Source organism: Aptenodytes patagonicus, chromosome 6 (assembly GCF_965638725.1).
Source record: "Aptenodytes patagonicus chromosome 6, bAptPat1.pri.cur, whole genome shotgun sequence".
In the NCBI taxonomy this organism is placed as follows: domain Eukaryota; kingdom Metazoa; phylum Chordata; class Aves; order Sphenisciformes; family Spheniscidae; genus Aptenodytes; species Aptenodytes patagonicus.
This window is the reverse complement of record NC_134954.1, coordinates 37721461-37745282: the sequence shown is the minus strand read 5'-3', so window position 1 is coordinate 37745282 and position 23822 is coordinate 37721461. Positions and strand designations below refer to the sequence as shown.

Here is a 23822-nt window from a genome sequence, read left to right as displayed (position 1 = left end):
CACGTCCATCATCGCTGCCAGGTAAGGTCCCACAGAGAAAGCCAGCAGTGTATTCAGTTCCCAACCAACTGGGTAAGGGTTTTATTACACCGCATGCTTTTTAAACACGTATTTTACACTACAAAAGGAAATTCAAGCCTCAGACTTTGCTATGACTTAATTTGAGGAGCTGAGAGGGTGAGTCAAACCAGATCTCTTTTCAATTCCCCCTGCAGATGAACAAGCTCCCCTTTGCTTACCCTCATCGCTATTTTGCAAACCTGGATGCAGGCTCAGGGGAACGACGGCTCCTGAGGCTGTCACACGTGCACACGTGTATGGACGTTTCTACTTGTCTCTGAGGCCCAAAGTTTCTTCTGGAAGTGCAGGGAACAATTCAGTCCTTGAAATTAGCACCTGACTGCAGAGGTGGGCAAATAAAAGGCCAAATGCTTGTGCGGAGATGCTGAAAACATGCACATGGTACCTCCACTCCACTGGCTTTATTACAACTCCCTGTTTGCTCGATGTGTGCCTTCACTGGAGCCAACAGGACTTTTGCAGCTGAGTTAAAGGGATCAAGGTTTCATCTGCAGTGATAAAGTTAAAAAAATGCAAAAAAGCCCTTCCAGGCTTAGGACCTGCATTTCTGAGTCTGTATCCATGGTTGCCTTCATAACCCATCCAGATTTTTGCTCTGGTTTCCAAGCACTGGCTTCTGTATCTACTCACGGGTTTGATTTAATGGCAGAAACTGAAATAATAAACTTGCTAATACCACAGTAAACCTAAACCAAACACATGGTCGAGCAGTTGCTCGATACCTTTATAACTTGGAAGAATTTTTTCAGTTAATAAATGTTAGTTTGTTTATAACAAGGCACTTTTTTCAGATCACTTAAGACACCCTTTGTCGTGCCATTGCTCTGCAAGCTACTTAAACATCACTATATGGCCTTTTTGTTCTTTTTTTTAACCTTGTGAAAAGCAAGCACCTCTCGCAGCCCAGCTGAATTAATCCACCTCTTTTTTTAAGCCTCTCAACATTCTTACAGCCTCTCCTCTAAAACTGGTCACCCATCAGCGTTTCAAGGTGACTTCTAACGTGCGCTCTTTCTCCATGCGCGCCTCCTTCTCCAGCTCTCACACCACGCGCAGCAGCGCACGTAAAAACAGGCTTTCCCCAAGAACACGTGAATCACTAATCTCCGGGAGACTGAGCTGAAATTAATGCCTTTGTGCCTGTATTCACAGCAATGCTTTTAATTTCCTCCCGAAGCGAACGTTCGCCTTTCCCAGAGGGCGGAAAGACTGACTTTCTTTAATTCCTTCTTTCTTTCTTGGTTTTTTACATGAAAAAAGAACCCTTTCCTTTTCCTACCCGAGCGGAGCGGCGGCCGCTCCCGGGGCTGCGCCCCGCCGGGGCTCTCCTTTGTTCGGGGCCAAACTTCGGGGCGGAGCGGGGCGCCGCCCGCGCCCCGCCGGGAGGGGAGAGGCGGGCCCCGCCGAGCGCCCCGTCCCGCCCGGCGGCGGGAGGCGCGGAGGGGCCGGTCGGCGGGCGGGGCCCCCGCGGCAGCGCGGCCGCCGCCGCCGGAGGAGCCGCCCCCCGCGCCGAGGTCTCGCCGCTCGGCCCCTCGGCTCGGCGCGGCGCGGCGGGGGCACGCCGTCGGGGCGGGCGGTGGCGGCGGCGGCATGTGGCGGGGGCTGCCGGTGCTGGCCCTGGCCGGGCTGCTGGTGCTGGGGCGGGCGCCGGCGGGGCGGTCGGCGGCCTGCGAGCCGGTGCGCATCCCGCTGTGCAAGCCGCTGCCCTGGAACATGACCAAGATGCCGAACCACCTGCACCACAGCACGCAGGCCAACGCCGTGCTGGCCATGGAGCAGTTCGAGGGGCTGCTGGGCACCAACTGCAGCCCCGACCTCCTCTTCTTCCTCTGCGCCATGTACGCGCCCATCTGCACCATCGACTTCCAGCACGAGCCCATCAAGCCCTGCAAGTCCGTCTGCGAGCGCGCCCGCGCCGGCTGCGAGCCCGTCCTCATCCGCTACCGCCACGCCTGGCCCGAGAGCCTGGCCTGCGACGAGCTGCCGCTCTACGACCGCGGCGTCTGCATCTCCCCCGAGGCCATCGTCACCGCCGAGGGCGCCGGTGAGTGCGCGGGGCCGGGGCCGGGGCCGGGGCCGGGGCCGCTCCGCGCCGCCTGCCCGGCCGGCCGGACAATGGGCGCCGGCGAGCGGGGAGGGGAGCCCGCCCCGAGCAGCCCTGCCTTTTCTCCGCTCTTTCTGACTTTTCTCTAAGCCTCTTTTCTTACTCTCCGCTTTTTTCATCTCTTTTCTCCGCCTTTATCAGCCGCATCGTTGCTGGAAAAGTTTCGCTGTTGGGAAAGAGGGTGCGTGACAAATGACAGCCCTGCCGTCGCGCTGGGAAACGCTTAAAGGTGTGGGAGCGACAGCCCTCGTTTCATGTAAACGGAAATGTTTCGATGCCCCGCTTTGGTATTCAGTGGCGGCGGTTGCCTGTTAAGAAGGCAGAGCCACCCAGGAGAGAGGTGCTCGCGCTTGTCCCCAGGCTGCCAGTTCCTGCAGCGCCTCTCCTTGCTCATCCCCAGCCGCTCACTCTCCCCAAAGCAGGCTGCTCCCCTCCCACCAAGGCCATTGCACCCTGGGCACTGCCAGTGGATTTTGGGGCAAGAGCCGTGCCCAGAGGAGCCCCGGGCAGGACCTGGGAGGCTGCGGTCTCCCCAGCCTCCTCCCGTGCCAGCACTGGCACATGCACAGCTGAAGGGGAGAAAACAGCCTCGTCCCTCTGGTTGGTATTGAATGCCCGGTTACTGCACAGGTCCCCCGTCGGGTCCCTGGGCTCACGAAGGGTCAGGAGAGGAGCACAGCAAAGGTGCAGCCCTCCACTACGTTTCATTCCCGGCATCCCCGAGCGAGCCGAAGGCTGCTTCCAGCACTGAAGCAGCTCCAGCACAGCTCTGATGGTACCTGATCCCCACGGCCTCTGAGGGGCCATTGGAGCCCCTTGGCTTTCTTGCTGCATCCCGTTTCACCGGCTGTGCTCGCTGTGGTCCCACAAGACAGCTGGCACTGGGTGTCCGGCTCCTGTCCGGGAGTACCAAGGAGGCAGGAGCATCTCCAGGTGGTCGGGTGAAGTTTGGCCACCACGATGCTGCAAACCTGCTGTTGCTCAGGGACCCTGTTCTGTTAGGGGTGCGCTTCCATCATGGCTGCCTTTGGGCTGGAAGAGTTAGCAGGGCACAGCTCCAGCGTGGCAAGATGAGCACCAAAGAAATACTAAATTGAAGGAGCTGTTGAATAGGAAATTAAAGCAAGCCAGTGGGTGGTTGTCACGAGTGAGGTTTGACCTTTACAAAATGGCCACAGTTCCTGTCTCACTTGACGAAAGCATTTGCTGGTGGTGGAACCAAGCTACGTTTCCTTGCTGCAAAGTTGCAGTGTTGATGGGTCTGCCAGACCTCTCCATCACAGGAGCGGGAGAGCAGAGCTGGGGCAGGGGAGCAGCTAAGAGGGGTTGGAGGGTGAGGCAGGGCAGCCCCATGGGCTCGTTGTGCTGCCGTCTGGCTCCTTCGATGCCTGCAGCTGCAATGCCGGGTTGTGGGAGCTCGCTGATGGGCAGCGGATCCCACCTCTCCATCCTCCCCCAGCAGTGTCCTGTGAATGAAAGGGTTTTTTTTTTCATGCTGTGCTCAGCACAGTATTTGACTGTGCTTCTGTCCTGTTACCAAATGCTTTATGTATCCTACTGCCAGCAATGCCAAACACTGTAATTCCTGTTTTCCTCTCCTAACGAAATTTCATGCTTCGGTTATCTGACTGTGCTCCCTGGCTCAGCCTTCCCAGGTGGGCTGCTTTCTCCCCTCCTCCCCATTTATTTGTAGGCCAGACTAACCCCGCTCCTTCTCTGACTCCATTGAGTTATCCTCTTCACCTCTTGAAATCTCAACTCAGTGACCATACCTTGATACCTCCGGTTGTTACTACTGTTTCTCTCTAACCCTTCTAATCGCTGCCCTCTCGCTTTTCCATCCTTCCTCTCCCCCGCAGTTGTCCCCAGCCCATGAACCCAACCGTCTATTTTTGCCTGCAGCTCCCTCGCTGCTGCTGCTGCTCTCTGGGGGCTGCAGACCTGCTGGGATGGTTTGGGGAAGTGCGGTTTTGAACACCAAGCGCCTTTCTCCGCAGTGTTGAGGTGCTTTCAAAACCGCCTTAAAAATGGCTCCAGACAGAGCGAGGCTTGGCAGGTCTGCAGCAATTTGAAAGCAATCGCATTCAAATCTGGAGGGAGGAAGTTTGGCTAAAATTGCCCCCGAGTTACCTATTTCTGAGGACCTCAGCAGTACAATAACCTCTTTGAGGGATTCCAGGGCCGGATCCATGAAAACTTTCTTTCAGTGAATGAGAACCTGATGACATTCTCATTTCTGGGCTGAAAATTTTGAACTGATGCATTATGCACCAGACTGAAAGAATCCTTCTTGAGGGAATAAAACTGCTCCTTTAGAAAACAGAGTGAAGGATTCCTGTTCTAGGAAGAGGTAAGGTGAACACTTCCAAATTCAATTCTCCAAATAAATGATTGCAGCCAAGTAGAAGACACGAATAACCAACTGCCTAATATTCTGCGTGCAGAATACTTGCTCTTATTTTATCTCCTAAGCGCTCCTGCACCTTGTGCTGTCTGTAAATCTAATCGAGCAGGCAGAAATATAAATCCATGTTTTCATGGGCTTCTGTTGTAGAAGAGGGTTTTTTTTATTCTTCAGAAGTGAAATCTTGATTTTTCTTTCATTTTTTGCTACCTGCAAAGTAACAGGATTCTACTGTTTCCTTTCCTCTTGAGGTCTCTGCGTTATTACTGGTGAGGGTTAATGCATTTGTCTAGTCCCTTCTGTAAGGCAGCAGCCTGAAGGATGACATGGTCAGATGTTTGTCCTTATCAGAGCAGGAACAGGGTTTGGAAAGCCTGATTTCCATTCCTTTTCCAATATTAGACCGTGCATCTTTCTTATGATCACATGGTTCAGCTGGGTGCAAGGGCTCTTCTGACCCTCAGGACACACTTTCTTCAGGGTGAGTCACCTGCAAGAGGCTGCAGCGGGTTAACATCATGCTGGATCAGTTATCGTCTGCTCTTCTACAGCTGGGAAGAGCTTGTATAGGTGCTCGCAAAAATTCCCTGTCACCGTTAAAGTAATTGGCCTTGACTCTCATTTCAGTGATGCCAAGTTGAAGATCATTTGAAGTTCACTTGACTTTTTTTCTTTGGCTGACATTGCAGTAAAAGATGAGAAAGTCCTCTCCGATGAGTTGTATTCCCCATGCCTAGTAGACTGTGGCTGTTGCAAAATGTGGAGAAACTGTGGTTAGTAAAAGCTGTGGCAAATCCTGGTAAGAAGTTAACTTTCGGTTATTGAAGCACAGGTTATGAGTCCTCCACAAACATCTTCTAGGACCTCTTTCCACGTGCAGCCCAGGTGGTAAGGAAGATCTAGAGGCTTCCTCTTTGCAGGAATGAGGGAGGTATTTGTGTCATTCTCCTGATGTTCTTCAGGGCTCCTGACACGTTGAAAGGATGAAATAGCCGCTGCTATGTCTGTGATGGGGAAGGCTTGTAAGAACATTAGAACTGCCTTGTTTAGGGCTCAGTTAGAGGAAAAGTTCTGCAGACCCCCTGGGCTTGTGCTGGTCTCCAAAACCTGGGTGTGAGCTGCTGTACCACACTGCTGATTTGGAGGTCTGAGGTTCCTCGGGTTACAGGGACCACCTTCAAACAAGCGTCCTGTGGGAAACCTGTCTTTCTTGATTTTTCATTATCGTTGGGAAACACCTGGGTTCCTTTGCACCCAGGCAGCAGAGGGACGCTCCGGGCATGGCGTGGGTGTTCTAGAGGCAGGTGTGACACCGAATATTTTGGCTTTTTGTGGAAAATCCGACAAATCACAGTCCAGAATGGAGGATGAGAAAGCCTCTTGACGATACGTTAACATCCCAGATGTGAGGTTAGTGCATGCTAATGTCTGATGTATGGCTTTTATCCCTCATCCCTGTCCTTTGCTTTTTGGAGATGAAAGCGGTTTTGCTCACAGATATCGATACAGGCTCTCTTGTGTATGCAGGAGGTCCCATTCACATGCTCCATATATTTTGGTCTCCTTGTGCTGGGCGCATATGCTGACTCTGCCTCACATTTATCAGGTTATCGGCTTGCTTCATTCAGGGTCCTATCAAATCTTCTTTAGTCTGTGAAGCAGCAAGAAGTGCAGATAGACAAAAAGCATCTTGAATCTAAAATTTCAATAGCAGGACCTGTCTTTAATTTTACACGTAATAAATGACCAGCCTTACCACAGCCATTGTTGGTGTTGGGATGCTGACTCAGAAAAGCACTTCAGTGCATGTGCTTGGCTGCTACTGTCTAGCAGAGTATTTATGTCTCAACTGACATGTTTATTCCTGTTTTGAAGAGGGAACTGGCAATAAAAGGAGAGCGGTATGATGGGTACCATGTGTATCGGAGGACAGATCCGTCAGTTGGATTTCTGTCTCATCGTATCTTAGTTAGATAGAAAAATAGCTTGAAGGCATGTTGGGTTGTTAATGAGATGTTGGAGAAAAGGGAAGCATCATCACAAGGTATCAACCACGTGTAATTAATGTCCGAACCGTTTTTGGTGATTATCATAAGATGGCTGAGGAGAACTCTGAATCTCTTAAAAAAAACCCCACCTCTTAAACATTAAAGAAAATAAAAGGTTATTCAAGTGACGGAAACGTATTTTCTTAAATCTTATATGAACCCATGATTTCTCCGTGTAGGCCAAGTCCTCCGTACCTGCCTGTCTGCCTAGATGAATTCATAGTAATCCAGCATGTGAATTTGGCATTGTATGCTTAAAAGATCAGTGAAAGAGCCATTTCCCATGCTTGTTTTTCATATGTTATTAACTTCATTTCCAAAACAGTGGTTTCCAAACTCCAGATCAAATTTGCTCTCACTCAGACTTTGCATAGCTCTACTTAGAGTAGCTGAAATGCACAGCGGTGTTAGGAGAGTGTTTCGGACTGTGCTGAGGACGAGCAGTCGTGCCCAGGCTGGCATTTTAAAGTTGAGATTTAGGTTTGTTTTAGGTGTTTGCTCACAAGTTGGAAGCAGCCTCATTTCTCAGTTAAAAAACAAAATCATTACAAGCTTCAAGCCTTAAAGAAAACAGGAGAAGTAAATAAGAGTATTTAAACCTTATTAATGATGATACCATTGATGGTGTCGTGCTATCACTTCAGTTTGTCTGCCTTTGTAGGCTGAGTCCCGTAGAATGGCTTTTACAGTCTAAGCATCAAGCCAAGACCTAGGCCTTTAAATGTCATCAAAACCCAGCAGATTTCGTTATGTGGAATAATTCATTATGTGGAGCAGCCGTGTTGTCATGTTGCAGGCTGCTCTGCGACTTGGAGTTCAAGTGATCTGTATCAAATTTTAACGAGGATCAATTTTCCTATTACTTTGCTTTGCTATGTGTGTTTTTGCAATCAGATTAGCAAAGATCCTCTCTGTATTAAGACCCGAAGTAGCTTACAAAGTCTGAATTCATGCATATTTGAAGATTTCTTAATCAATGGGGCTCACAGATGTCTCCATCTGAAGAAAGTGCCCCAGCAGCAACTGCTCCCTGTGGTTTTGTTCTTTGGAGGAGGGTGCCTGGATGGCTTCAGTAGTAGCTGGGCCATGTTCTTCAATTGCAGTGACAATCAGGATCGTGCTACTTTTGGCTCTTTTTCTGCTTTTTTTTTTTTTTTTATTTTAAACTGTGATATAAGTAAGTAAGATATTTGCTTAAAACTAAGTTTTACCAACTTGATTCCTTTTCCCAAACCTCTCATCCAGCCAGGCGTTGTTATTTTGTACACTTACTACGCAAGTGACTTTTATTCTGCTCTCCTTGTTAGTGGTTTGGTTTTTTTATATAGCATCCCTCTGAAAAGCGATTAATTAAAATGGCTTATTGGAAAAATCAGTCTGGATTTTTTCCCTTGCTCTTAAACAAAATTTAGTAGGAAGCCTTTGGATTGGAGCTCTGGATAATATTTCCTCTTTGGCAATCCTGCTAATCATTGCTGACAGATATTTCTTTCAAAAAGATTGTTTTGCATAGACAAAACTTGGCAGAGAGGTCACCTCAGAAGAGAAGTGGAACAATAGGAAGTCAGTTGCTTATTTTTTAAAAACAGCCCTTTTCTTTTTTTTTCTTCTGTCTGCATTACGGCTGGAGGTCTAAGCAGTGTGCATCTCCTGATGGAGAGAGGTCTCTGCCCGTTAGACTGCTGGGGTCAGGGGATGGGATTTCGTCGTTGCTCACACCCACCTAAGATCTTGCAAGTGGCTGGTGGCAGGGCTGGCCCAGACCCTTTTTCCTATGGCTTCCCCGGTAGATGAGGAAGGGACCAGGTGGTATGAGCTTTACCGGGGGAAGGATCACGTAAATGTGAAGCCTTTCCCGAGATGTGTTGTACAGTTGTGGAGGTCTCCGGTCCCCTCCGCAAGCCCATGCTACATGCCCATCAGTAGAAACTGCTCATCCCTAAATAAGCGTGAGTGCACCGGGAAAGATAAGCATCAAGGCAAGGTCAATACTTGCCTGGCCCAAGCCCTTGCACGTAGGGAAATGAATCATGAAGTGATGTATTGGTACCTGTTTACGCCTCCTTTGCTCATTGACAGACACCGTGCTCTGACCACAGTTGCAGAGCACAACACGCTGCGCACCACAGCCTTCACGCAGAAGAAACGGGAGCCGTTTCCATTAATAGCTGCTCTGCACACGTCTCAATTACAATTCTTGCAGAGCCAGCTGCTTTGTCAGATACCCGCAACCACTGGTATGGGGTAGGATAAGTGACCTGGTGAATGAATGCAGAATTAGGAAATGGGTTGAGGTTGTGGTGCGTTGTAATTTGGTAAAAATAAAATAAGTTGTGTACTTGGGAGTGGAAGGGAACATCTGGTGGAAAGCAGTTTGGTTCAGTGTTTGTTTGCAGGACCAGGTTTATATTGGGCATATTGAGCGTTTACCAGCCCCCCTTGCATCGGTGTAAGTTTGAAGGACAGTTCTTCGGCCGATGCACATGAGCATCGTATCCCCGAGTGGGGTCAGGGAAGGCTGCGAACCCCTTACCGGGCTCTGATTTATGCTTAGTTGTCATTCCAGAGTGAATTGGACTTGGTTTGCTCAAACACCATGAGTCATGACTGCTTGTATCAGCCCTTGGTTTAGGAAGGGAGAGTGCACTTCAGGGCTTCTTTTTCTTTCCCTGTTCCCTCCATGGATGTGAAGATGATGACCATTCAACCTGGTATTTCCCTTGCCTCCTCTGCTGATGAAAAGTTTTTCTGCCCCCAGTAACAATTTTATTGGCATAGGGAACATGCTTTGGAAGTGTGAACGAACCATCCCTTCGGTCATGACTGAAGTACCTGTTTTGACGGGAATTGTAGCTTGCTGTGCCACATGAAGCACCAAAGAGTTGCCTTGGACATGTGCAAAGCCAGCCAGCCTTGACGGCAACTTGAGAAGTTGGCCAAGGCAACTGAACAGGAGGGGCAGCGAATCTGGAGAGCTTTCTTTGCTGGCGTCTTGAATGCCCAGAGGGTGGTGAAACATCTCAGGCCGGCCTTAGGCACGTGGAGAGGCAGAGCCACCTCTCCATGGTTGGTGGCTGGGAGGTTTTGCAGATGGCAGCAGATGGGAGGATTATCAGGCTATAGACCTGAGCGCTCCCTATGCTGTTACCACGTCAGAAGGAATTGCAGGTTTAAAGTGAAGCATTGGCTAAATGAACAAGACAACAGAGGGTTGGCCGAGGAGAGGAAGAATGAGAAGAAATGTGATCATCCTTCTACTTAACCATTTACAAGAGCCAGACCATTTTAATTCCTCTTTCATCCTGTCCTGAATACAAGAAAGCACTTGGTACAACATAAAATGCACTTGAATTTGATGAAGATGTTTTTTTTTTTCTTTTTTGCCATATACTATTGGTAGGGGTCACAATCTTTAATTATCACCTGATAACAACAGCTTTTTTGAAATTTGAGGTAGCTCAAGTGAATAATGAAAATAAAACACGTAAGCAAGAATTAGCCTGGGTAGTTTGACTTGTTACAAGGCAGCATGGAGAAGCCTTAGAGCTCCTGTGGGAGTACGTGATAACCGAAGACCAAATTGGCTCCATGAAAATGTTGGGTTTGTTCTACAAGCTAAGATCCTGCAGTAGTTTGGAACTTACTTTGGAAGAAAATGGGAGTGATTTTTACTAGCAACAGGATATTGGATGTAAAAGGGCATCTATTCAATCTGTTCTATTCTGTGCTATTTTCTATACCCTTTGCTCTTTATATTGGTAGCAATAATTACTCTGGAAGTCTCATTTTTTTGAAGTTAATTATTATGTTAGTAAGGGAATTAGCTGTTTTTCAGATTTACTCTTGCCCTGACTGTCATTTAGCCATATCCCCATTTAGGTAAAGGAAGTTCATGTTGCTGTGAGAAGTGTAAGTATGTATTAAGGTGGAGATTTTTTTTAAAAAAGGGTGGCCAAATTAAAAGAATAACTAAGTAATATTAGATCTCTTGTAAACAGGTGTTTTAAATACATATTTACAGAACTTGTGATTAAATAATGGCCCCAGCCCTTAAAATTTAGTCCACAGATCTAAACCCTTCCCTATACCGAATATCATTAGTGTCCTTGGGCTGTATTACAGCCAGATCCTTACAGCTTCAGCTGCAGGAGAGGAGCTTTTGTTACATTGTCTTGTATTCAGTTGTTTTATATTGTGAGAGCAGTGTTGTGCCCATGATAATGTAAAGATATAAGAAAGATAATGTTTGTATGATACCAGCTTCCAGAGTTGAAAAAGCTGTGTAAACGTTTGGGCATCCAAACTTAAAGAAGGGCTTTTTATTTGAAAGCTCATTTGTTTTTCCATTTTATGTGTCATTCTAGTAAAGTATACTGCCTCTCTCCCGAGTCTTGTTTCTCCTGCATTTATTTTTTCCTTAACTTGTACAACATTATATGCATTAACATACTTGTTTTTCATGATTATATATGTATAAATCCATTAAATGGTGTGATTTAATAAACAATAGGTTTGAAATGATGCATTTTACTAATGTGGGACACATTCCACTTATGAATGTGTCTAAAAGCATTTCTTTGGGCATAGTGCCTTTTTTTCCTTCTGTTCCTTATCTGTCCTTCAAAATAATCAGTATGTTTTTAAACTGAGAGGAAGGGGAAGGTCTGAAACGTTTGTTTTGGCATTTGCTTCAATGATATGATTGTGGTTGGTTGGTTTGATTTCCTCAGTAACCAAAAAAACAAACCAGAAGTAATTTCTCCTTCATCATCTAATTAAATGCAAACAGTACGTGTACTTTTTGTAGATGCTCATAAGTTCATGCCATAAATTTCCATCTTCATCCTAAACCTGCCAGCCTATGCACCAGTAGAAATGGGATATTTAATCTGCTTCAGCATTTAACGTGATGTGCCAGATTTGGGTGAAGTCAGATAAGAAATCATGTCAACTTTTAACAGGTTGGCCTGTAGAACATTACAGTCTGTTAGTTTATTAAGTTACTAAGTTTTAATATACTAAATGTTAGAGAAAACAGTGTAATGTTGGGTGTATTGAATTAATCCAATATTAAAAATACTAACATTTCTTCACATATTTTACAAATCCGTGCCAGATTTCCCTATGGATTCTAATAATGGCAACTGTAGAGGCGCCAGCATCGGTGAGTACACTTTTATAAAACTGTATAATAAGCTATAGTCTTTCAAATCCTTTTAATACTTGATTAAGTAAGAGGGGTACTAAGTGGTGTTTAAATACTCTGTCTTGTCTTGGAATCCTGTAGATTGTGCTTTTGTATCCTGTGGGCAGGTGGGATTTGGGGCTGGTCAGCCTGTGGACCTCTCAGCAGGCAACTCAGTTAACTCTTTAGCGCATCTTTTAGCGCTCTTCTCTCCTGCTTTTGTCGGGGCAAAATTTCCATCAAATCAAAAGGGCTGTGCTGATTTCATTAAAAGTTTTGTCTTGAACTGTGAGAATGATCATTAAATGGATTTTCACTGGGGAAAACCAGTGAAGATAATGGTTCATTCTGACTTCAAAGTTTGCAAATTAAATTCTGACCTCTTTGTAGATAATGGCAAAACTCGTGTTAACCTGAGGTGATCAAGGCTGAGACCTTCTGAGACTGGTTTTATTCCAGCAGGTCCGCTGTCGCTTTTATTTTTGGTTTGGTTTGGTTTTGCTGGAACTGAGTAAACCCCCTTGAGTGTTATCACTAGTCATAGGCAATGCAAAGAAGTAAAGCTCAGATTGGTAGCTAATAGGTTACAGAAATGTGAGTTTGTTGCTCAAGCAAGCCAATGACTATAGGTTTCCTTGAATTTTATTACCATTCCTTCAGAAGTTTTCCTCGTAGGCCTTTGTCAAAAAGATGACACTTGGAAACCTAGTGTTGGCCATCGTGTCTTTCCTTCTCCAGAGGTGTTGGCCAGCTACAGCACACGCTGATGCTCAGTTTATTATATAAACGCCTAAGTATGGTTGTGGAGCATAAAATTAGATACCAAGTTTTGATAACTTCAGCTTTAATCTCTGTGACCTAATTGTAAAAAGGTATTGGTAATGCCCAGCTTATAATGCAGTTTTAAATATGATCAGTAGGTCCCAATGTGAAAGTAGTTATGTAGGTGCAAAATGTTATTTAAATCACAGTGCACATCCTTCAGAAAGCCAGCTACAATTAGAAAAACCTGACAAAGGTAAGCCCCTTGGCAAGCTTCACTTTAAATTGCCTTGAGCGCATCTGAAAGACTTTCTAAAGATTTTTATGGCTAATATTAGTCTCTTTTTAGTTTTAAGCCATTTTCAATTGCGTGGCATTGAGAAATTGTGGATTTCATGCTCTACAGTGACTGGATAAAGAACATACAAGCTACACTTTGAGTATGAAAGTAAAGCTGGATACCTTCAACATCACCTTATATCAAAAATATTAAACATATCTTTAGCACTGCCTGTCCTCCAGGATGCAGGCTGCATGTAATACCAGTAAGCAACCCTGCAGTGGAAGAGAAAAGAGTAAGATTAAGTTATACTGTTGCTGTCATGATGCTTTTCAACTAGCAAAAGCAATATGAGACCTAAAAAAATCCCATCCAAAAAATAGGGTGAAGATGCGCAGAAAAAGAGCTGATGAAAAGAAAGGGTAATATTTTTATCACTGCTTTTTGCTGTAGAAACACAATATCTGGTTCAGTGCACTACACCTGTTTCAGTGGACAAACACAGTTCAGCCACCTGAAAGGCTGTGTTTCATAATTGTTTTATTTGTATGTTCAGTAAAGTAAATTTGTAATTTTGCCATTGTAAATAGATTTTTTTTTTCTGCAAGTAACAACCTGATGTGTTTTAAAAAATCCTGGACTCAGATCTATGGTTTCTGGAGCACATTGCATGTGCTGCTGTGTACGGTTGCAGTGAGCAGTACTCGTGTATTACCCCTCTTCGAGGCACCTTTTATGCCTGGCAGTGTCCACTGGCAAAACCTTCCCTCTGAATCTGCAAGGGGTTTTTTTGGGGGGGAGCTTTTTTGCCTCTTTTGGCAGTAAACTACATTGTTGTCTGCTTCATCAGATGCTTTTCAAGTCCCTTAGAAGTTTTTCCAGAGTTTTTTTTATCCTTAATTTATCAGGGAAGCATTTGCCAGGTTTTAGTGCTTGTACTGATCACTATTACAGCCAGGTTTTAGATTGTGCATGCATGTATATTTAAGATGGCACATTTCTTGGTAGCGATCCACACAGAAAACCGTTTTTCCATGTAGTCCATTTGTTTTGGCATTTATAGGAAGAAGTTTTCAAAGGTCTAGATGTTGAGCTTTTGTTAGTCCTATGTTGACTTGTATTAAAAAAGAATATTTAATGGCAGAGTTAACTGACATCTCAGTCAAAACTGGTGTAAGCCTCTGCTGCCTGTCTCGGTGCTTGGGATATAATGTTGTTGTGGTCCCAGAGCTCTTCCGATAATTCTGGCAGCTTCAGAGGAGACTATCGTGTAAGATGGGACTTACCCTCAGCATCACGAGATGCAGTACATTTTTATAGCCATCTTTTGTGAGTGTTCCCACTCCCTGGGGACAGCTCAACTTTGCAAGAAACATGCATCGATCAAATATGTGCTTCCTTTGAAAGTCACTGTAGCAGGAGTTGAGAGAGGGGAGGTAGTAGCTCTGCGACTGACTTTATAGCTGACCTTGGCAAGTGACTCTGTGTTAGTTTCCGTATCTCTAAAGAGTAATTAGAAATAATGCAGCATTTTGTAAAGTTCTTTGAAATGTAGATTTGAAAAGCAGTAGGGCAACTAGGAGATACCCGTCATTAAGAACATGGGCAGGTCTATAATTTGTTTCTAGAACAAGACTAATAAAATATATTCCTCAAATTAATAAAATAAAATAATCCAATACCGTCTTAAAATTGAGGGAAATGTGAGGCTATGTATTCCTGTCTTGTAATTTAGACTATTTTATTCTACATGTGCCACAGAGCAAAGTGCTGTAGAGCAGGAGAACATTAAAATGTACGACTTGTTGGACGTGAACGCTGAGATGCCTGCGTGAGTGTGGGTCGTAGGAGCACATCTTCTATGGCCTGTTTTGAGGCAGCTTATAAAATGGGCCATAATTTGGCCTAAAGTATGCATGAGCTCCCACAGGCAGAAGGGAAGCCAAAAATCACTTCCCTTCTCTGCCTTTATTATTTTAACACAGTCTCATACAAAAGCTGAAGTCTGTAGGATTCTATATATAGATTCCTGAGGATGTGTTTGAAATTCAAGGAAACAATATCCTCTTCTTTTGTAAATGTTCTCCTTTTTCCTGTATTTTTTTTGTATTTTCAACTACAAAAATTCTTTCAATACAAAGTAAATAAAGATTTGAGAAGTCCATAACCATATGATGCCATCTCTTTTTTTTTTAAATGCAGAAATCTTACATAGCAAATAAAAGTTCTTTTTCAAACTTTTCACATTGGATTTAACTAAGTCACTAGCTATATGCATTGTTATTTTAGAACAATGGTGTATAGAAATAGGCTGTATTAAGTCTACTTCCACTTAAATGCCAAGTCAAATGTCAAAATAGGTGACCACATATACATAATACTGGGACCTGCTGTTTGCAGTGGGCGCAGCGGTGGGCTTGGAGGCGCAGATAGCAGTCAACTGGGCTTGACCATGCGACTCCACCAAACTCCACTTACACACTAGCTTGAATTAAGTAAATATTTGCATTAGAACAACCAGCCGTGAAATATCAGTGGTGTTAATGAACACATGGGTCTGGAGCTTCAGCCCCAGCACTCCCTGGGCACTGAAGAAAGCGTTTTTACCTCTGTTGTGGTTCCCAGCTGCCTGGAAGCTGCACGACTGGAAATGCTGCTCTGACAGTGCTCATTTGTATTGTCTTTTGAAGGCCATCCTTGCCACCATAGGGCCTAATAATTTCCCTATGTTAATTAAACGTGAAGTTCTGGGTCGTAATTTTATACAGCAAACCCAGACAGCAGGGTGGCTCTGTGGCCTGTGTTTGTTATTACCTGTGTCTGAATTCCACATGTGTGGCATGGGCTTAAATTATACTCGGGTCTGATGATCCACAGTGTAGATTTATCAGAAGGGTTGGTGGTAGCCTTTCCAGGCAGCTCCACTAGCCGTATGTTTGAAGTGCCTTTTTTGGTTTGTTTTGTCACAGAATTGGTAAGATCAAAGGCAAACGTGCCGGTGGTTAATATTCTCCACATAGTGCTCTAAAACCTCCGTCTAGGTCAGTCCTGTGCACAGCGTGAAGCTGTTGGGTCGACTAACCAACCCAGTCTGGAAAAGACTAATCTACAGTTCAGTCAAAGGCCATTTGCTCAAGGCTGGCTTTATTAATTGAGGGAGAGTCTAAAGCAGGATCAAAGGTAACACTAAACACTTGCAGTAGTCAAGTGAGGCCCTTCAGCCTCTTAATCTTAAACTTAATCTTAGTCTTAAACTTAATCTCTCTTAAACCTCCTGCCAGACACCGCTGAAGAAACATGGTTGAAGTTTCATTTTGTCGGGACCATCCCAGAAGTGTTCAGAGCAGGGAGCTACATGCCACTTGGTCCCACCACTCTCTGAGGTGCTTTGTCTGTTGACTGTAGCTCTTAGACATCTTTAGGTATAAAGGGGCTGTGCCACTCTAAGAAATCTTATGGTGCAGTTCCAGAGACGGACTGTACATTGAGAATTAGCCACAAAAATCATATTCCTTACGGTGAATGCCAGTTAGCCAGAATATCCCAATGTGTTAAACTGAGCTGAGATGTGTAGTCTCCAATCAAATGCTAAATCGTGCCCTGTCGCAGTATTTTCTTTCTGTGTCTGTATTACAGTCTGTATGATTAAAGGTGCAGAAAGGAGGGCATTCAGTAAGTGTAGTACAGAAGAGAGAACAGCATCGTAAGGATATGGAATCGCAGCACCTGTGAGCACAGAAGAAACCAAGATGGAACCTTGAATTGGCTTAAAATGGAAGATCTTGTCACTTCAGACTCCAAGTCCTTGTATCTTTGTTGTTGTGGGGTTAGTTGGTTGTAGTATTTTTGATTTGGATTGGTTTTTAAATTTCAGCACGTCAAGTTTTCTCCTAGAAACCTTTGAGCTCTCATGGGCAGTTCCATAACATCTTCCAGCAGAGCAGACCAGGAATACCCTGTGGGTTTTACTAATTCACTTACCTGTAATAAACAAGTCAATTCAGTGCAGTTTTTGTTAGGCATGAGCCTGGGGTTTCGGCGAGATTGTCACTGAACATATTCTAAACAAAAGTTTCTGTCTTCTAGACCGCTGCAAATGCAAGCCTATAAAAGCTACCCAGAAGACCTATCTACGCAACAATTATAACTACGGTAAGGACAGCTGCGTGGCCAGCTCCTAGTGTTTTTAAGGCTAAAGTAAGGGGGAAAATTTTCATTAAAAAAGCCTATGGGCCCAATTACTGATGATCAATCCAATAGTACTTATTACAGAAGGAAGATGTGGCCTGAAACATTTCCAAATTAGAAGGATGGAGGGGATTAGCTTAATGTGTTAGTACAAGAGTGTCTTTGTTGACGTTGAGAGTTATTTCAGTGTAGTGCAGGCATCTGGGGTTCGTGCACTTCTTTAGTGTGAAAAGTGATGTGGCAAAAATGACGTTGTGGGCTGTTATGCCTGAACTGCCTCTTTGATTTCCAGCTCCGACATGCTCTGCTTTCACAGGAAAGGATGTTTTTACTAACTTTCATGCCTAAAAACTCACCATGGGATCTAACAGGCATACTAAGTTCTTTTCGTGTATCGAAGCCAGCAATGAGCATCTTGCCAGCTGTGTTATGCTGTCAGTAATACCTGGAAAAGTGCACGGAGTCCATATTATGTCCTCTCTTGTCCAGATTGTCCTGGTCTTCAGGCATATCAGAGGTCCAGGCTGCTACTTTTCTTCATGGTGTTTGTTCTAAGCAAATTAAGCTGATGAAGCCAGTGAATACATATCACAGGAGTTGAACAATTAGGCCCATCCTTTTTCCTATTACTCATGTGAATAGCCTTAGGCTTGCTGAACTTAAAGACTTCGTTTAAATGGTAGTAATTGCGTAATATTTATTAAGATTATGCATTTATATAACTATTGTCAGATAAGCTTCTTTTAAAAATAGATCCTATTAAGAGCTAAAAAATTATAATTGTATTCAGTCAAACATCGTTATTATTTTTTGGGTGACTAGTTGGTTTTATGTTGTTTTGGTGGATTTGTTTGGGAAATCTTTACAGAGTGACTATTCTCTAGCGGGTACCCCACCTGCACGTGGTAGAGAGTCGCTGAGTGTGCTACTGCCTATCTTTTCAAGCTTTTGAAATGAAAGAGGTTTCAAAATGCATTTCGAAGAACTCCAAACTAAAGCAAGATTTTGTTTTGAAATCTTAAGAGGTTTTAAGGAAGTGGATCACTTGGGCTAAATTGTGTATGTTAAATGCGTAACAGCTATTAATTGTTGGCAGCTGTATTTAATGTGGCTGCAATGCATGCTGGCTGATTGTCATTATGGGCAATGCATGAGAAGAGAAGAGATACATAAGTCCATGGTTTTCTTTCTTCCATATTACCTTTTTCGCACAGGTTAGAAGAAATTGGGAGTCCGGAGAATCTGCTATCTGTAATGGAAAGGGACTCTTGTTTGCAAGCTGTGAAAGATGTGGCATTCTCTCTAGAGCATGACCTCTGGATTGGCTTTGCATTTGCATGTGGTATCAGTTCACTGGTCACCATGAGAGAAACAAAAAGCGTTGCCTTTGAAAGGCCACTTTCCCTCCTGTGCAACTTAAGGCATAAAGAAAGGGTGAGGGAGGAAACAATTAGACAGGTCATCAGGTCAAGATCAGGAGCGTTTGGACTTCATAAAGAGCAGAGCAGATTGGTGCTGGGTCACTAGAGAGAGAATAAAAAAAGTAAGGGCCTGTCATCCAGCAGAGGTAGTGATACGAGAAGCTTTAATGCACATTCACGTTTCGTGAAAGGTTGAGAGTGACAGATTAAGTTCGGTCATCTGTACTGCAAGTAGACAAAGAGAGAGCAGTTACAGCTTGAGGGAGGAGGGGAGCGTACAAGGAATGAATCAAATACATAAAGTGGAAAGGGTGAAGAAGAAGGGATGCTAAAAATTAAGCCTAATTTAAATAGGACGCAAATCCAACTGGTACATAACTCCCGTTTGTGACCACACTATTAGGAGATATACTGAGCTACCTGCACCCTCTCGGAGGAGGATGAAGTAATGAAGTGAAGAGATGGGGGCAGGGACATTGCTGGAGTTCAGCTAAGCTTTTGATAATGGACCATGCAAAAAGACTACTCCCAGAGGTCACCAAGAACGGCTTGGGGGTGGCCTGCATTATCTGCTGCTGCTAACTATACTCTATGACTTTCTCCCAGTCATTCGGGCTAAAGTGAAGGAGGTGAAGACTAAATGTCACGATGTCACTGCAGTAGTGGAAGTAAAGGAGATCCTAAAATCTTCCCTGGTGAACATCCCAAAGGACACTGTAAACCTTCATGCAAACTCCGGCTGCCTGTGCCCACCGCTCAGCACCAATGAAGAGTACATCATTATGGGCTACGAAGACGAGGAGCGCTCCAGGTAACTCTTTCTGCATTACCCTTGGAGCATATTTTTTGTTGCTTGTTCCCCTGCCTGTAAAGCTGAACTTCAGAGCCATCAGCTAAGGAGAACTTGGTGTCACTCTCTGTACGGCTCCTTAATGGTATTCAGGGGGGACAAGGCTCTCTGCAGACACAGAGGTCTTAGTCTGGCATGTGTTGGGTTGTATAGCTTGTGCATGTCTGTTGATGGAGTAACTGGTTGTCTCTGTTGTGTAGGTTACTCTTGGTGGAAGGCTCCATAGCCGAGAAATGGAAGGATCGTCTCGGTAAAAAAGTAAAGGTAAGAAAATATCTCAGCAGAAGTCAAGTGTTGCAGATACCATGAAACATCTACCTAATCTTTTCAAAATAAGGGAAGAAAATACATGTGCTGACCCCAGTTAATTAATATCAAGTATCAAAAATTAACTTGGTGTGTTATTTGCTATGTTACTTAGAAATGTATGCCAAATAAACTAAAGGGATACAAAGTACACCAGTGTAGCAGCAATCAAAACCTCCGTCTCAAAAAGGCAAACAGTAGGAGTGTTTTAACTCCGTAGGCAAACTGTGCATTCTGCAACACGCACCTGCTTAATTGGGATTGTGGTACTAATTAAAAAAAAAGAGGGCTTTACAGATGTTTTCCAGAATAAGTCAGAATTATACTTTCCAGATTTAGTGTTCTTTAAATACTGGTCTCTTACCAAATTGTGTTGATTAATGACTATTTTAAACTTACCTTTCTGGTTTAGATGAGGGAGGTACATCATAAGGAAGTCATGTCATAGCGAATTGGAAGCAACGAGCTCAAATGCAAGCAATGTATGAAAATATATTCTAATGTTTTCTAATATAAATGTATTCTAATGCCTTCCAAGTTCTGGAAGGATTGTCTTTTTATGTTTTGATGCACCGCAAAGTATCAGGGATTTCAACGTTGTTAGGAGTGTCATTTTACACAGAATATTCTTATTTGGACACAATTTCTCAGCCATTGATTTGACATAATGGTTGCGCCTGTGCAAACCAGTCTCCTCTTCCACTCAACACTTTCTTCAACAGCCTTAATGGTGACTGGCAGGAAAATACTGTTCTGATTATAAATGCAAGTTTTTCTGTGCACATTTGTCACATCCACAGAGATTACATGAGTGAAAAGATATGGGCATCTTATTCCAAGTTGTTTGATTTGGCAGAACTTGATGACATCCAGTGCTGTAGAGCAAATACCACGTTATTGCTGTGGGCTGACTTCTGCTTAGTTCCAGTTCTGGGGTGGCAGTGTCATTTGTTGGGGTTTTTTTGGGAGCTGACTTATTTTCTCGCTTATTTCCTTGTGGCCCGCGACCCACTGCGCTCTGCCCTTGTGCCCAGCCTGGGGCTGCTGAGGACCACGCCACATTGCCACCCGCTTCTCATCACAATCTCCTTTTCCAAAAGCATCATCTGTTGTACCAACTATATTTATTATGTCTTTTTGTACTGCGGTTGCTGTTACCTGGAAAAGTAAAAATAAATAAATAATAATTTTTAAAAGAATTAATGAAAATCACTTGACTGTTTGTTCATCCTCCTTCCCCCAGAGATTGCACAGATAGCTTCATTTACATTTTATTATTTAGAAGGTGAGACGCTTTTCTGCTGAAGCCATTATGCCTTGTATCAGCCCCTTCATTCACAGAGGCTACAAGAAAGCCAGGAAATGGCTTTTCTTTTTAAAGTGACTTTTACTGATAACCTCACATTCCACCATTTGAGCCCAATGGAGGCTAACGTGATGGAAACAGCGACAGCTTTTTTTTTTTTTTTGCTGCTGTTTGTAAACAACACATGCAGTTGTTTTACATATGACATATCTTCTTCTGTACTTTCTTTTGTAATTTCTTTGCCTTTCAATATGCAGCGCTGGGATCAGAAACTCCGCCACCTTGGGAAGGGGAAGGGCGAGCCTGGACACAGCGACTCGGCTCCGAAGCCTGGCAAACCCAGCAGTGCCCGACAAGCACGTAGTTAGATGTGGGATGCCGTACGTTGACATGCAGTGGACTATCTACCAAGACTTCATTGTTGGAGCAGCAAAGGAGAAATTGCACTATTGCACGTTATATTCTATTGTTTACTACAAAATAATGTTTTAGCTTATATTAGTTTTTATTCTCCCTCTTGTTTTCTGCCTTTTTTTTTTTTGGATGTGTGCAAGCTCTGGAAATATATATTTTTTTTCTGTTACTAAGAACTGTAGAAAAATGTCCTTATGAGATGGGGAAAGAGAGGGACATGTTGAATTTAGCATTTTATCTCCTGAATCTTCTTAGGGAGAAAATTCTGATGCAAGCAGGAATGAGATCTGGCAAAGACCATCGCTTAAAGTCATGACTCACGCTGGCTTCCCCCTTTCCCTCTTTCTTGGTCACTGTTTGCTGAAACTTACTGTGTTGGGGGGAGGTTGTTATCTGTTTTTAAGTGCATAATTTTTTATTCTGAAATATATAAAGAAACGATGTTAAGAGAACTGTTTTAATCAGTACACCTTTGTTAAGTTTTCTTATAAATAAACCACTTGTGTAAGCCAAAGTCTAACTTAAAATATTTCCTGCGACAAACACGGTGTGCTTGTACACAGGGGACCTGGCTTTTCCAGTGCTCTGGACCTTTCAGGAAAGGTTGTATAGTTCTGTTACCGCAGGACGTAATTTATAATATACTACTTCTCTTATAACAGCAGGTTTTTTCCCCTTTTCTGTCTTTTCTCTGCTGAGTTGTAGGAGTAGACTGACTTACCAGGCCTGCTTCTCAGTACAGGTCTGCACTTTATTGTTTTGATTTTGTGGTGTTATTCTTAAATCTGTGCCTACATAAACAAGTGTTCAATGCTCAGTAAAATATGTCCAATAAAAGAATTGTAGTTGTCAACACAGACCTTATCTGACTTTTGAACCAACGTCATATTTTTTATATTACTGTTCAAAATATAAAAAGAAAAAAAAAGTTCATTTTTGTGCTTTTATAGAAGTCTTTGCAGACAGTGCCAACATATTTGAAATTATCGTCTGTTTTCCTATTCTCTCATCCTCAAAAGAAATTAAAATGGGGTAAATAAAAGAACAGTCCTCTTCGCTGTAGTCTACAGAGGGAACCCACTCTACTTAAGATGCAAACGTCTGTTGTGTTCTCAGCTGTCAGTATTGTCTTAAGTGCATTAGGGCTGCCTTGTGTTAAGAAAACAGTGGTGCAGTTAGGTGTTTTGAAAATACAATGGTAAGTAAACACAGAAATATGTGGGAAAATTTCTAGTAATGCTATTTTAAGATTTCAGTTAATAACCAGAGGTCTCAGGGCAGGTTTTCCATTGGGCTGGATACCAAGCAAGCTGAAACATAGAACTGTTTCCTGCGACACTCAGAATCTTTTTTTTTTTTTTTTTTTAATGAAAAATAAAGGGGTAGTTTAGGGGAAAGATTGGCTCTGAAGGCTAGCAGTGGAATATTAAGGCTCCAGCTAGTTCAGTGGTTGCTCAGGGTACTGCATGGGCGGGCTTAGAAGCTGTGGAAAGACTTTCAAAGAGGAAGCTGAATTAGAAGAATAAGAATCATTTAAACAGCAACAACAAAGCTATTCCCATTGGAAAACATTGCTCTGGTGTATTTTGGACATTGTAGTTTGGTGCTTCTGTTCTCATCTACTCTGTTGCCTGGTTCCTGTGTTTTCCAGCCATGCTACCAGCCAGCAGGTCTCTGCCTGCGGTTGTCACAGTAGGTATGGCAAGCTGAACATCATCACTGAAGCAGCAAGTCCTATGAAGCCCATTATCAATCATATTTAATTATTGGGCTTTGGACTTCTAATTTTTTTTAAAGGAATCAGTGAATAGCAGGCAGTTAATGTGAGAAGGAAAATCTGCACAAAAAGCCAAGAAAACCAAACTTCTGGGTAATCTTGCTTACTACTGTCCTCCTGTCCCCATTCTCGGAGCTTTCTGAAAAAAGCAAAGTAGTTTGTTGTTTTACATCTTGCTTAATTAGGTCTCAGTTTGAGACCCACCAAACCTCTCATGTAATTTAGAATTGGAGTCTATGGTGTGAAAATACTTTTTTCTATCTTCCCCAAGTTGTGTTGAGCTTTGCTTTGTGCTTCCCCCTCGCTATCACCCCAGTCCTGCACTCAAAGCAGGTCAGTGTCTGCTAACAGGTAGTGTTTTACTCAGTTTAATTGTTTGTAATTGTCCTCCTTCCAATCCAGATACTCTTCCTTTATCTTTTAATCCCCCTAGCTAGCGTCAAAGGAAAAATAATGCTCTCTGGGGACAAAGAAAAGGAAAGAAATAGATCTACTTCATTAATTGATGAGATCCAGTTTTTTATCATCTTCAAGTCCTTAATGTTTTATTTGCGAGGCTGAAACTCCTGCCCATTCTTCATGTGATTAACAAGCTGATGACCAGAAAGTGCGGCAGCTGCTTCTGGTGTCATTAACTGCTGCTGTTTAGCATTTTTCCAGTGAGGAGAGGAGGGTGTGGTGGCTTCCTCTGAAGGA

The 23822-nt window shown here is 43.7% G+C and overlaps 1 protein-coding gene across 1 annotated transcript; it reads left to right on the top strand.

Annotated features, from left to right (window-relative positions):
* The first annotated feature begins 1671 nt into the window (after positions 1-1671).
* FRZB (frizzled related protein) lies at positions 1672-22206 on the top strand. The gene is made up of 6 exons (XM_076342160.1): positions 1672-2125; positions 11754-11801; positions 16951-17016; positions 19080-19284; positions 19524-19587; positions 21193-22206. The coding sequence occupies exons 1-6, from the start codon at positions 1672-1674 to the stop codon at positions 21301-21303; spliced, it is 948 nt and encodes a 315-aa protein (XP_076198275.1). The 3' UTR covers positions 21304-22206.
* The last annotated feature ends 1616 nt before the right edge of the window (positions 22207-23822 follow it).